Below are 14,625 nucleotides of genomic sequence, written 5' to 3' on the forward strand. Positions count from 1 at the left end.
AGAGAAATACAGCCGAAACTTTGAAAAAGCCAGAGAAGAGAAGCCGAGAAAATATTTTTGAAATCTTTCCAGGTACTTACTATGTGCTAATGATATTATAACATTAGCACTAGTCTGTGCTTGGAGAGAGATCATCGAAGTAACACCACAGACGAAGAGAAAAAGAAACAGACAACAAAGATCCGGACAACAGATCTACGCCAACAATCTGATATCTTCCCAGGTACTTGTTATTTTCAAACGATTAACAAAAATTAGCACTAGCCTGTCAGTCCAAAATCCTTCCAGGGACATGTTATGTGCCAATGGACAATAAGCATTAGCACTAGCTTGTGCTTGGAGGGAATTTGGAAAGTATCATCGTATCAAAGGTCTCGGATATCTTTCTACATGAGAAAAATAAACAGGTTGATGAATGTTCATCTTAAATTTGTCCCCAAGTACTTATTATGCGCTAGTTTAAGAATAGTTACAAGCACTAGTCTGTACTGGGAGACAAGTTTAAATGTCATCATTTGTTTTGGTCGAAAAACATCACATTTTCGGCTAGCTTTGAAATATATCAAGTTTGTTAAAAAAAGAAAAAAGAAAACTATTTTCATTACTGTGGTTTAAAGTATCACATTTAAAAATATTCGTGATTATTGTCAGCGAAAACTGTGAAAACTTGGCTTGGGATACAAACATCGATCTCATCAATTATGACATTAATCGAAATTGGACGACTTTCTCATATGCTCTTCAAACATCAGAAGCTCAGACAAGAGATGCAATATGACACTTATCAAGTGTTGACACCTCAGTCTTTAAATACAAAGATTTTGGTGAAAAACTGTCAGAGCGAAATATTCATCACAAGAACAAAGTCACAGAGAATCTGAAATCTTCCCGGGTACTTACTAAGTGCTAATGATAAATTTCCATTAGCACTAGTATGTGCTTGGAGAGGGGATCGGAAAATAACATCTTTAGAGAAATACAGCCGAAACTTTGAAAAAGCCAGAGAAGAGAAGCCGAGACAATATTTTGAAATCTTTCCAGGTACTTACTATGTGCTAATGATATTATAACATTAGCACTAGCCTGTGCTTGGAGAGAGATCATCGAAATAACACCAAAGACGAAAAGAAAAAGAAACAGACAACAAAGATCCGGACAACAGATCTACGCCAACAATCTGATATCTTCCCAGGTACTTCTAATTTTCAAACGATTAACAAAAATTAGCACTAGCCTGTCAGTCCAAAATCCTTCCAGGGACATGTTATGTGCCAATGGACAATAAGCATTAGCACTAGCTTGTGCTTGGAGGGAATTTGGAAAGTATCATCGTATCAAAGGTCTCGGATATCTTTCTACATGAGAAAAATAAACAGGTTGATGAATGTTCATCTTAAATTTGTCCCCAAGTACTTATTATGCGCTAGTTTAAGAATAGTTACAAGCACTAGTCTGTACTGGGAGACAAGTTTAAATGTCATCATTTATTTTCGTCGAAAAACATCACATTTTCGGCTAGCTTTCAAATATATCAAGTTTGTTAAAAAAAAGAAAAAAGAAGACTATTTTCATTACTGTAGTTGAAAGTATCACATTTAAAAATATTCGTGATTATTGTCAGCGAAAATAGTGAAAACTTGGCTTGGGATACAAACATCGATCTCATCAATTATGAGATTAATCGAAAATGGACGACTTTCTCATATGCTCTTCAAACATCAGAAGCTCAAACATTAGATGCAATATGATTCTTATCAAGTGTTGACACCTCAGTCTTTAAATACAAAGATTTTGGTGAAAAACTGTCAGAACGAAATATTCATCAGAAGAACAAAGTCACAGAGAATCTGAAATCTTCCCGGGTATTTACTAAGTGCTAATGATAAATTTCCATTAGCACTTGTCTGTGCTTGGAGAGGGGATCGGAAAATAACATCTTTAGAGAAATACAGCCGAAACTATGAAAAAGCCAGAGAAGAGAACCCGAGACAATATTTTTGAAATCTTTCCAGGTACTTACTATGTGCTTATGATACTATAACATTAGCACTAGCCTGTGCTTGGAGAGAGATCATCGAAATAACACAACAGACGAAGAGAAAAAGAAACAGACAACACAGATCCGGACAACAGATCTACGCCAACAATCTGATATCTTCCAAGGTACTTGTTATTTTCAAACGATTAACAAAAATTAGCACTAGCCTGTGAGTACAAAATCCTTCCAGGGACATGTTATGTGCCAATGGACAATAAGCATTAGCACTAGCTGTGCTTGGAGAGGTGATCGGAAAATAACATCTTTAGAGAAATACAGCCGAAACTTTGAAAAAGCCAGAGAAGAGAAGCCGAGAAAATATTTTTGAAATCTTTCCAGGTACTTACTATGTGCTAATGATATTATAACATTAGCACTAGCCTTTGCTTGGAGAGAGATCATCGAAATAACACCACAGACGAAAAGAAAAAGAAACAGACAACACAGATCCGGACAACAGATCTACGCCAACAATCTGATATCTTCCCAGGTACTTGTTATTTTCAAACGATTAACAAAAATTAGCACTAGCCTGTCAGTCCAAAATCCTTCCAGAGACATGTTATGTGCCAATGGACAATAAGCATTAGCACTAGCTTGTGCTTGGAGGGAATTTGGAAAGTATCATCGTATCAAAGGTCATGGATGTCTTTCTACATGAGAAAAATAAATAGATTGATGAATGTTCATCTTAAATTTGTCCCCAAGTACTTATTATGCGCTAGTTTAAGAATAGTTACAAGCACTAGTCTGTACTGGGAGACAAGTTTAAATTTCATCATTTATTTTGGTCGAAAAACATCACATTTTCGTCTAGGTTTCAAATGTATCAAGTTTGTTAAAAAAAAGAAAAAAGAAGACTATTTTCATTACTGTGGTTTAAAGTATCACATTTAAAAATATTCGTGATTATTGTCATCGAAAATGGTGAAAACTTGGCTTGGGATACAAACATCGATCTCATCAATTATGACATTAATCGAAATTGGACGACTTTCTCATATGCTCTTCAAACATCAGAAGCTCAGACAAGAGATGCAATATGACACTTATCAAGTGTTGACACCTCAGTCTTTAAATACAAAGATTTTGGTGAAAAACTGCCAGAACGAAATATTCATCAGTAGAACAAAGTCACAGAGAATCTGAAATCTTCCCGGGTACTTACTAAGTGCTAATAATAAATGTACATTAGCACTAGTCTGTGCTTGGAGAGGGGATCGGAAAATAACATCTTTAGAGAAATACAGCCGAAACTTTGAAAAAGCCAGAGAAGAGAAGCCGAGAAAATATTTTTGAAATCTTTCCAGGTACTTACTATGTGCTAATGATATTATAACATTAGCACTAGCCTGTGCTTGGAGAGAGATCATCGAAATAACACCACAGACGAAAAGAAAAAGAAACAGACAACAAAGATCCGGACAACAGATCTACGCCAACAATCTGATATCTTCCTAGGTACTTGTTATTTTTAAACGATTAACAAAATTTAGCACTAGCTTGTCAGTCCAAAATCCTTCCAGGGACATGTTATGTGCCAATGGACAAGAAGCATTAGCACTAGCTTGTGCTTGGAGGGAATTTAGAAAGTATCATCGTTTAAACCCAAGTAAAATAAATAAACCCTTTTTGAAATTTAAAGGAAAATACCTTGATAAAGTATATGAATATAAATACCTTGGATGTGTTATAACATCTAATGGCAGTCTAACTAGTTGTAGTTCAGATCTTGCAAAAAAAGCAAGAAAAGTTTTATTTGCTATTAACTCTTATTCATCAGGCTTTGGACAACTTCCTGTGAGAGTGTCTTGCAACCTTTTTGAAACTTTGGTCAAACCTATTTTAACATATAATAGTGAAATATGCTATATGGACACTTATATTCAATTTTATAGAGCTAAACTCCGAGCTAACAAAAATAGCTCAACACCAGATGCTATTCATTTTATTGATAAAAACTGTTTTAGAAAAAACCCAGCTACATTTTATGAAACAAGTACTGGGGACAAAAAGAAGCTCAACAAATCTAGCTGTTAGAAATGAACTAGGACTTTTGCCATTAGAAACTTTCATAATCAAAGCCTTAAAGGCTGTAAAAGCAATTGCTGCCATGTTAATGTTTGGGGACTTTTATTTTTCATCCACATATATACAAGAATTAAACCTGACATGAGTGTTGTCTAGTTAAAAGTAAGAAGGTTTTAACTTTATATAAATAAAAGACTTTAGCAGAAAGTCATTTTTAATATGTTTTATATTTCACAAGGAGACAACACGTTTACCAGGCTAAAGTTGGGGTCAAATATACATGTGCTGAAACATATAACTCAAAAAGAAATCATCATGGATTATCCCCTGGTAGTGTTTGTAACTTCCTTGGCAATAATTTCCTTTATTGATTTAATTTTAACAATTTTCATTATTAATTTATATTTAACCATTAACACAAATGATTAAGTTAAAACATTTCAACTTTCCAGACGCACATGTTAAAAAACGGGAAAGAAATAAAATATCTTACAAGACATAAACATGTAAAGAATAAATTAAATGTATATTTCAGCTTAATAAAAATATTTTCATAATGTTACTTTGTCATCATTTTTAAAACTAAGTTCCAAACATTATTGCTCAGTTGATATGTGTCCTTCTGATGCGGTACGAGCACAGGCACTTGTTTCTATCCATAGGAAGGTCGATTATCCATATAAATAGTTTTATATGGATAGTCGACCTTCCTATGGATAGAAACAAGTGCATGTGGGTACGAGATAACTACAATTCTCATGCAATCCCGAAAAGGGGGGGTCATCACAGACAAACATGACATTAAATCGTTATCACTGAACTAGTATATATATTGTATAGGGGCCAGCTGAAGGACGCCTCCGGGTGCGGGAATTTTTCGCTGCATTGAAGACCTGTTGGTGACCTTAATTCTGCTGTTGTATGTTTTTCTATGGTCGGGTTGTTGTCTCTTTGACAAATTCCCCATTTCCATTCTCAATTTTATTATACGAACAAGAACAAACAGCTCTACGTTGCTTTGATATTTATCAATTTTCAGGAAACATTGCGAAAAATGATCTTCAATATTTCGAAAACATGTGAAATAAAATTGCTAACACGGTGGACCGTCGAGTGTCAACAAACGTAGTACTAGTAGACTTGTTCACTGAAAAGACGAGGATAATGGTTTCATCTGACATTTGTTATGCAAACCCAGTTTTGATCATGATATTTAAAAAGACGTACTTTTTTCAATCTATGTATTAATAAACTAGAAAATTCCAAATTGTAAATATCTCTTCATCTGGACCGACTTGGCATCTACTACGTTTGGACGGGTCCATTTCATTAGTAAGGTGATCGATAAATATTACGGAGTTTTGACAGAAAAGGAAAACGAACTTATTGTTATGTGTTTTCAACAAGGGTTTCGTTCCGCTAAATTATTTGCGCAAATAAAGTTTGTCTATTTTTAGATTACAGGTAATAATTTGACACTACGCATTAACCTGTGTAGTGATTTTGATTTTACGATAAATGTATGAATGAACGATAATTTTATGAATGAACAAGAGCACCTGACCTCTTAAAGAAACACAAATTAAACATAAAAAACCGTATTTATTAGGGGATAATTCAGTTAAATTTCCAATACTAAATCAACAACTGAAATGAATCCATATTTTGTTGAAACATCGTACGAACGGCGGAAAACGGAATCGCATTTATAGAAATGTACTTTTTTTCACTCGGACTTCTATGTTATTTGATAGTCAAACGGTTGACCCTTTAAATACAAAAATACATCTACAAGAACATATTCTGAAACTTCTTAAATCCACTAACTTTTTTTTTAAAGTTTCAAGCTATGTATTGCATTAGAAAACATACATAGGTGTTAAAGAATGACTGACCAGGAGCCTGTTAAACAAAATACTATGGCTTGATCTGGGCGGAGTCTCTGATCTGGGTCACAAAGATGGCCATACGCGACGGCATAAAAGCAATTGCTTTAAAAACCCAAACTATGATGTACCTATCTAGATTAAATAATGAAAATCTAAACCCACTTCTTAATGAAGCCTTTAAATTAACTAAAAGTTTAGATACCAAGGGAACATACTCTTGGTATACTTTTGCAAAAAATGTGTCACAAGATATAAATATTGACATTAAACTTACTGAGGAAACTAAAACTTTAGAACAGACTAAAATGTTAAAACCCCAATTAAAAAAAAGTTATATCAACTATTATCAAACTGTTATTGATGATAAAATAAATAACTTAAATGAAAATAATAAAATATATCTATATAAATTTCTTAAATCTAATATAAATAACCAAATGCAATACTACCTATCACACCCAAGTAAAGAGACAAGAAAAATGTTAACCAAATTTAGAATAAGCGAACATTGTATCTTCATAGAAACTGGACGATATACCAAAATACCACGAAATGAAAGAAAATGTAAAATATGTAATATCTTAGACGATGAATTTCATTTTTTCTTCAACTGTAAAATAAATAAAAATATAAGAGAAATCTTTCTAAAATATTATATACAAAAATAAGTAAATTTTAATACACTTAATTTTACTGATAAACTCGTAATAATACTTAATCCATCAACACTAAATGATGTAAAAGCAGTTGTTTCTTTTATTAAAGAGTCATTAGAACTGAGGAAAGGAGAACAGTAACTGTTTTTATCATATTTCTTATAATATTGTCGAGTTTTCATTATGTTTCATTATGTTTGTTTGTCAATGTATTTGCCACAACCAAAATTGGTTTTTGTATGTTTTGCAAATAAAGATATTATTTTTAAAGGTCATGGATGTCTTTCTACAAGAGAAAAATAAACAGGTTGATGAATGTTCATCTTAAATTTGTCCCCAAGTACTTATTATGCGCTAGTTTAAGAATAGTTACAAGCACTAGTCTGTACTGGGAGACAAGTTTAAATGTCATCATTTATTTTGGTCGAAAAACATCACATTTTCGGCTAGGTTTCAAATATATAAAATTTGTTAAAAAAGGAAAAAAGAAGACTATTTTCATTACTGTGGTTTAAAGTATCACATTTAAAAATATTCGTGATTTACTGTCAGCCAAAATGGTGAAAACTTGGCTTGGGATACAAACATCAATCTCATCAATTATGACATTAATCGAAATTGGACGACTTTCTCATATGCTCTTCAAACCTCAGAAGCTCAGACAAGAGATGCAATATGACACTAATCAAGTGTTGACACCTCAGTCTTTAAATACAAAGATTTTGGTGAAAAACTGTCAGAACGAAATATTCATCAGAAGAACAAAGTCACAGAGAATCTGAAATCTTCCCCGGTACTTACTAAGTGCTAATGATAAATTTCCATTAGCACTAGTCTGTGCTTGGAGAGGGGATCGAAAAAGAACATCTTTAGAGAAATACAGCCGAAACTTTGAAAAAGCTAGAGAAGAGAAGCCGAGAAAATATTTTTGAAATCTTTCCAGGTACTTACTATGTGCTAATGATATTATAACATTAGCACTAGCCTGTGCTTGTAGAGAGATCATCGAAATAACACCACAGACGAAGATAAAAAAAAACAGACAACAAAGATCCGGACAACAGATCTACGCCAACAATCTTATATCATTTCAGGTACTTGTTATGTCCAAACAATAAACAAAATTTAGCACTAGCTTGTCAGTCCAAAATCCTTCCAGGGACATGTTATGTGCCAATGGACAAGAAGCATTAGCACTAGCTTGTGCTTGGAGGGAATTTAGAAAGTATCATCGTTTTAAAGGTCATGGATGTCTTTCTACATGAGAAAAATAAACAGGTTGATGAATGTTCATCTTAAATTTGTCCCCAAGTACTTATTATGCGCTAGTTTAAGAATAGTTACAAGCACTAGTCTGTACTGGGAGACAAGTTTAAATGTCATCATTTATTTTGGTCGAAAAACATCACATTTTCGGCTAGGTTTCAAATATATCAAGTTTGTTAAAAAAGAAAAGAAAAAAGAAGACTATTTTCATTACTGTGGTTTAAAGTATCACATTTAAAGATATTCGTGATTACTGTCAGCCATAATGGTGAAAACTTGGCTTGGGATACAAACATCGATCTCATCAATTATGGCATTAATCGAAATTGGACGACTTTCTCATATGCTCTTCAAACATCAGAAGCTCAGACAAGATATGCATTATGACACTTATCAAGTGTTGACACCTCAGTCTTTAAATACAAAGATTTTGGTGAAAAACTGTCAGAACGAAATATTCATCAGAAGAACAAAGTCACAGAGAATCTGAAATCTTCCCCGCCGTACTTACTAAGTGCTAATGATAAATTTCCATTAGCACTAGTCTGTGCTTGGAGAGGGGATCGAAAAATAACATCTTTAGAGAATTACAGCCGAAACTTTGAAAAAGCCAGAGAAGAGAAGCCGAGAAAATATTTTTGAAATCTTTCCAGGTACTCACTATGTGCTAATGATATTATAACATTAGCACTAGCCTGTGCTTGGAGAGAGATCATCGAAATAACACCACAGACGAAGAGAAAAAAAAACAGACAACAAAGATACGGACAACAGATCTACGCCAACAATCTGATATCTTCCCAGGTACTTGTTATTTTCAAACGATTAACAAAAAATAGCACCAGCCTGTCAGTCCAAAATCCTTCCAGGGACATGTTATGTGCCAATGGACAATAAGCATTAGCACTAGCTTGTGCTTGGAGGGAATTTGGAAAGTATCATCGTATCAAAGGTCATGGATGTCTTTCTACATGAGAAAAATAAACAGGTTGATGAATGTTCATCTTAAATTTGTCCCCAATTAAGTACTTATTATGTGCTATTTTAAGAATAGTTACAAGCACTAGTCTGTACTGGGAGACAACTTTAAATGTCATCATTTATTTTGGCCGAAAAACATCACATCCTTCGTCTAGGTTTCAAATATACCAAGTTTGTAAAAAAATACTATATTCATTTCTGAGGTTTAAAATATCATATTTGAAAATATTCGTGATTAATGTCGGCGAAAATGGTGAAAACTTGGCTTTGGATACAAACATCGATCTCATCAATTATGACATTAATCGAAATTGGACGACTTTCTCATATGCTCTTCAAACATCAGAAGCTCAGACAAGATATGCATTATGACACTTATCAAGTGTTGACACCTCAGTCTTTAAATACAAAGATTTGGGTGAAAAACTGTCAGAACGAAATATTCATCAGAAGAACAAAGTCACAGAGAATCTGAAATCTTCCCGGGTACTTACTAAGTGCTAATGATAAATTTACATTAGCACTAGTCTGTGCTTGGAGAGGGGATCGGAAAATAACATCTTTAGAGAAATACAGCCGAAACTTTGAAAAAGCCAGAGAAGAGAAGCCGAGAAAATATTTTTGAAATCTTTCCAGGTACTTACTATGTGCCTATGATATTATAACATTAGCACTAGCCTGTGCTTGGAGAGAGATCATTGAAATAACACCACAGACGAAGAGAAAAAGAAACAGACAACAAAGATCCGGACAACAGATCTACGCCAACAATCTGATATCTTTCCAGGTACTTGTTATTTTCAAACGATTAACAAAAATTAGCACTAGCCTGTCAGTCCAAAATCCTTCCAGGGACATGTTATGTGCCAATGGACAATAAGCATTAGCACTAGCTTGTGCTTGGAGGGAATTTGGAAAGTATCATCATATCAAAGGTCATGGATGTCTTTCTACATGAGAAAAATAAACAGGTTGATGAATGTTCATCTTAAATTTGTCCCCAAGTACTTATTATGCGCTAGTTTAAGAATAGTTACAAGCACTAGTCTGTACTGGGAGACAAGTTTAAATGTCATCATTTATTTTGGTCGAAAAACATCACATTTTCGGCTAGGTTTCAAATATATAAAATTTGTTAAAAAAGGAAAAAAGAAGACTATTTTCATTACTGTGGTTTAAAGTATCACATTTAAAAATATTCGTGATTTACTGTCAGCCAAAATGGTGAAAACTTGGCTTGGGATACAAACATCGATCTCATCAATTATGACATTAATCGAAATTGGACGACTTTCTCATATGCTCTTCAAACCTCAGAAGCTCAGACAAGAGATGCAATATGACACTAATCAAGTGTTGACACCTCAGTCTTTAAATACAAAGATTTTGGTGAAAAACTGTCAGAACGAAATATTCATCAGAAGAACAAAGTCACAGAGAATCTGAAATCTTCCCCGGTACTTACTAAGTGCTAATGATAAATTTCCATTAGCACTAGTCTGTGCTTGGAGAGGGGATCGAAAAAGAACATCTTTAGAGAAATACAGCCGAAACTTTGAAAAAGCTAGAGAAGAGAAGCCGAGAAAATATTTTTGAAATCTTTCCAGGTACTTACTATGTGCTAATGATATTATAACATTAGCACTAGCCTGTGCTTGGAGAGAGATCATCGAAATAACACCACAGACGAAGATAAAAAAAAAACAGACAACAAAGATCCGGACAACAGATCTACGCCAACAATCTTATATCTTTTCAGGTACTTGTTATGTCCAAACAATTAACAAAAATAGAGCACTTGCCTGTGCTCGCAGAGGGATCGCAAATGAATTAACCACAGATTCACAAGGAAAATGTTTAAAAACATACAGGTGACAATTCAGTCCAATCCTTCCAGGGACATGTTATGTGCAAATGGACATTAAGCATTAGCACTAGCTTATGCTTGGATGGAATTTGGAATGTATCATTGTAACAGAAAAAACGACAATACTTGCATGTTCAGCAGTTGTCGTTTGTTGATGTGGTTCATAAGTGTTTCTTGTTTCCTGTTTTTTATATAAATTAGACTGTTGGCCATGGTTTTCCTTTTGAATGGTTTTACAATAGTTATTTTGGGGCCCTTTATAGCTTGCTGTTCAGTGTGAGACAAGGCTCAGTGTTGAAACTGTTTTGACCTATAACAGTTTACTTAACAAAATTTTGACTTGGATGGAGAGATGTCTCATTGGTACTCATACCCCATCTTATAACTATATACATCATAATTATGATAATGAAAATTCATAGTAAAATTGGTTCATTTTATTTTTTTTTAGCTTTTTCACTTATGAATACCTGGCTTACATCTCTTCTAAACTTCTATTAACTGACCTGCCAGCAATGGATAATAAACAAATACACAATGTTTGTGAAATATCACATACAGATTGTCAGCTCTATATATCTTTATACACAAGGTCATATTTTGGAATATTTTCTTGATCTAATGGACTTTTGATCATCACTTTGCCCTTCATTGCACCTCTAAAGATCATCTCCACAACATCTATAAAATCTTGTTTGGTTTTAAAACTTCCAATAAATTTGGTGTGATCAGGAGTCCTGTAAAGAAATAATATATTCCAATATCAAATCAATTGTTTCCTCATTAAGGGGGCTCGGGGTATAATTTAAAAAAAATATTTTAAATATGGGATTTGGCTATTTTTTTCTATAAATAAACTTTATCCTATACTTAATAGAAAAATAAAATAAAAATATTGGGTCACCGTTCATTTAAGCTCACAATAAGATGCATTTTTGTTGAGGTACTTTTTTACCATATCATAAAGTAACAACTAATAAAATTTGTAATGAAAAAAATAATGTTTAAAATTTTGCTGAATTTTTTATACCCTCCAGCCTCTTTAAACACAGATATAACATGTAAATCTCTACAGTTGTTTTAAACCATACATTTTATGTGTTTAACCTTATGATTTTGTCATTTGATTATGAACTATTCATTTTGAATTGTCCTCGGATTTCAGTAATTTTTCTTGTTTTTTATATATATTAGTGCGTTGGTTTTCCTGTTTGAATGCTTTTACACTTGTCGTTTTTAAGGCTCTTTATAGCTTGTTGTTTTTTGTAAGCCTAGGCTCCTTGTTGAATGGTATTACAGTTTGAAAACATCACAATAAACATGATTTATTGAATGTTGTTTGCTAACATATATTTCATTGATATTCAGGACTTTAAAGAGCACATTATAATTTATAAAAGAGTCACCAGAATACAGGACCTGAAATTTGGACCACTAAGGAGAAAATAGCTGGATATTCGTGATCACAAATTTTGCTTTGCCACAGGCCATTACACACACCCTCAAAGTTTGGTTCAAGGTTTTTTTTTTATAGTACATAAATATGGCCTCTCCAGACACAACACATTAGATTGAATGTTCAACATCAAACCTGAGATGGATTTATATTCCACTCAACTAAACAGATATCTCTAGGCACAGGTTTTACTGCCATAAGATTTTTTTACAAAAAAATATAGCAGGAAAATTTAAAACATGCTTTTCATGAGATGACATAGCCACAAAAACACAAACTAGAGGCTCTAAGGAGCTTGTGTAACTCACCTTGGTCTATGTACATATTCAACAACTTTTTGGACACTCTCCAAAATTGTAGACGGTAGAAACAAGAATATGTAGTTTGAGTGATCCATCAAAATAATATGGGAGATAACTCAAAATAAAATTAAAACTCAAATTGGACAAACATTTCTAATTCTAATATTATTAGCAATTACCGCAGTCATCATTCATAAAAAAAACATTTATCATAACTCAGTGATTACTGCTGTTGTCATTCATAAAAACCATTTATCATTTAGATCACTTTAGGCGATATTTCTATTTACCGTAAACCTTTTTCTCTTTTCAAATCAAATAGAAATGCTTTAAGATGGATGAAACAATTATTTTCATGGAACTTGGTTTATCAATATTTTTTATTTCTTAGATCTTACCCCCAATCAACTTTTATATGCTGGGCATTGAAAAAGAAGATAGTTGATGGTATAAGTGTAATGTCAAAGTATCTGGTGTAGACTGGAATACTATCAACATCTACTGTATAAATTGCTGCCATTTTCCTCAACTCTGGAATAAGCTTTGACAACTACAAAGAATAAAAAAAAATCCAAGATTATAGTACATGTATAAGTAAATACACAGCATCATAATACATTTTTAAATACTTCCGGACAACATGTTGCTAAGGGACTAAGCACAATAATAATATTTAGCTTTCTAAGTATGTACAATATGTAGGATATTCAAATCACATTAATCACATTAAATTATTGTACCAGAACATTTAGACTATTTCATGTATTTCATTCCAATTCAATTCAAACAAAAAACAAAAAAAATAATAATGGAATTGATTGATCCTACAACATTGCTCGATTGACTACTCTCGAAAGAATATATATTATTAAATATATAACATTTTCCATTTAAAACAGTCAATTATCCAAGATTTCTATTTCTTACCCCCAATAAAAAAATATTTTTCATAGTCTGTAACATTCCTTCATTAATGACTAACATTTAATGGATAATGCATACAGGTGCGACAGTAACTGTGATTGTCTATCAAGGATATAATGATGTAAACGAAGCTCTCAGAAAATCTTGTTATATTTTTTTAAACATTCCCCATAATTTTCCATTTTCAATTTTATTCGATAGATTGTTGAATAATAGAGGTTAATATACTTCATCTGCAGTGTTGTCAACTCTGAAGATATGAGTGAACCCCGCTCCTGACAAGGTCTGTTTGATTTCAATTGACAAGGTTCAACAGTTTTTCCTGGGCGGCTTCAAGGTTGTTTAATGTTCAGACTGTTTAAGTAATAAGGACTTTGAAAATAGTGCATCGTGTAAAATTACCAATCAAACAAGCTTTGAATATTTTATTATGTTTGTTGTTTTTTTCTTTTGGCAACAAACCTTGATAATTAATGCACAACAGTCAACACCTGCAAAATACATTTCTGAATATTTTTCTTACTATATGATCCAGTTGCATACACGTGACATCATTTTCCCTGCCAAATCTCAAAACAAGAACCACATCTTCTGTTTTCCTAATGACTTCATCAACCTCCTGTTTTGTGGATAGCTGAGGAATAATAAAACTCATTTCACATCTCTACTTTCTGTTTCTTCTTTCGTTTTACAATCCGTCACTTATATCATTGAAAACAAATTGCCAATTATAAAATTAATTGTGATAGGGTTTATCGAGTAATAGATTTATATGATTGGGAAAATAATGAACAAATAACTTATTATTTTTTTTATATTTCGATCATTTTTAAAATAGGAAATGTCATAAATTATAAATTCGGAAATACATATCGCAACCGACAAGAGCTAAAATTAGAATCTTCTACTTCCTGTTTACAAAATTAACTTAAAAATTTCAAAATACTTTTTTACTTCTCATTTAAAGACTAGTCATGGCATACCCACAAGGACAACAATTTCAGGCCGGCTCGTCAGCAGTTCCGTCATCTCAAGTAGAAATCAGTGTATCATGCAGGTAATGAAGGTTATTGATACGGGGGAAAACAGTCACATTTTGTGATATTTTTTAAACATATATTTTTTTTATACTTTCACATGGTTTACATGTACTAAAGCATCTGTCGATAGTTTCAGAATATACATATGTTGAACTAACTATCTTTTATTTTGCTG

General features: G+C 32.8%; 2 protein-coding genes across 3 annotated transcripts in view; one reads left to right on the forward strand and one right to left on the reverse strand.

Annotated features, from left to right (window-relative positions):
- Positions 1–11,150: 11,150 nt before the first annotated feature.
- LOC143073673 (thioredoxin-like protein 4B) lies at positions 11,151–14,117 on the reverse strand. The gene is made up of 3 exons (XM_076249387.1): positions 13,934–14,117; positions 12,885–13,036; positions 11,151–11,465 (listed from the first exon to the last, which is right to left on the reverse strand). The coding sequence occupies exons 1-3, from the start codon at positions 14,063–14,065 to the stop codon at positions 11,300–11,302; spliced, it is 450 nt and encodes a 149-aa protein (XP_076105502.1). The 5' UTR covers positions 14,066–14,117; the 3' UTR covers positions 11,151–11,299.
- Positions 14,118–14,279: 162 nt separating this feature from the next.
- LOC143073662 (copine-8-like) overlaps positions 14,280–14,625 on the forward strand; it is a 28,144-nt gene continuing 27,798 nt past the window's right edge. For both annotated transcript variants that reach the window (XM_076249366.1, XM_076249375.1), the window contains exon 1: positions 14,280–14,467. In XM_076249366.1, coding sequence (XP_076105481.1) covers positions 14,385–14,467 — 83 coding nt within the window. In that variant the 5' untranslated portion in view covers positions 14,280–14,384. The remainder of the gene's footprint in view (positions 14,468–14,625) is intronic.

Source organism: Mytilus galloprovincialis, chromosome 1 (assembly GCF_965363235.1).
Source record: "Mytilus galloprovincialis chromosome 1, xbMytGall1.hap1.1, whole genome shotgun sequence".
NCBI classification, from domain to species: domain Eukaryota; kingdom Metazoa; phylum Mollusca; class Bivalvia; order Mytilida; family Mytilidae; genus Mytilus; species Mytilus galloprovincialis.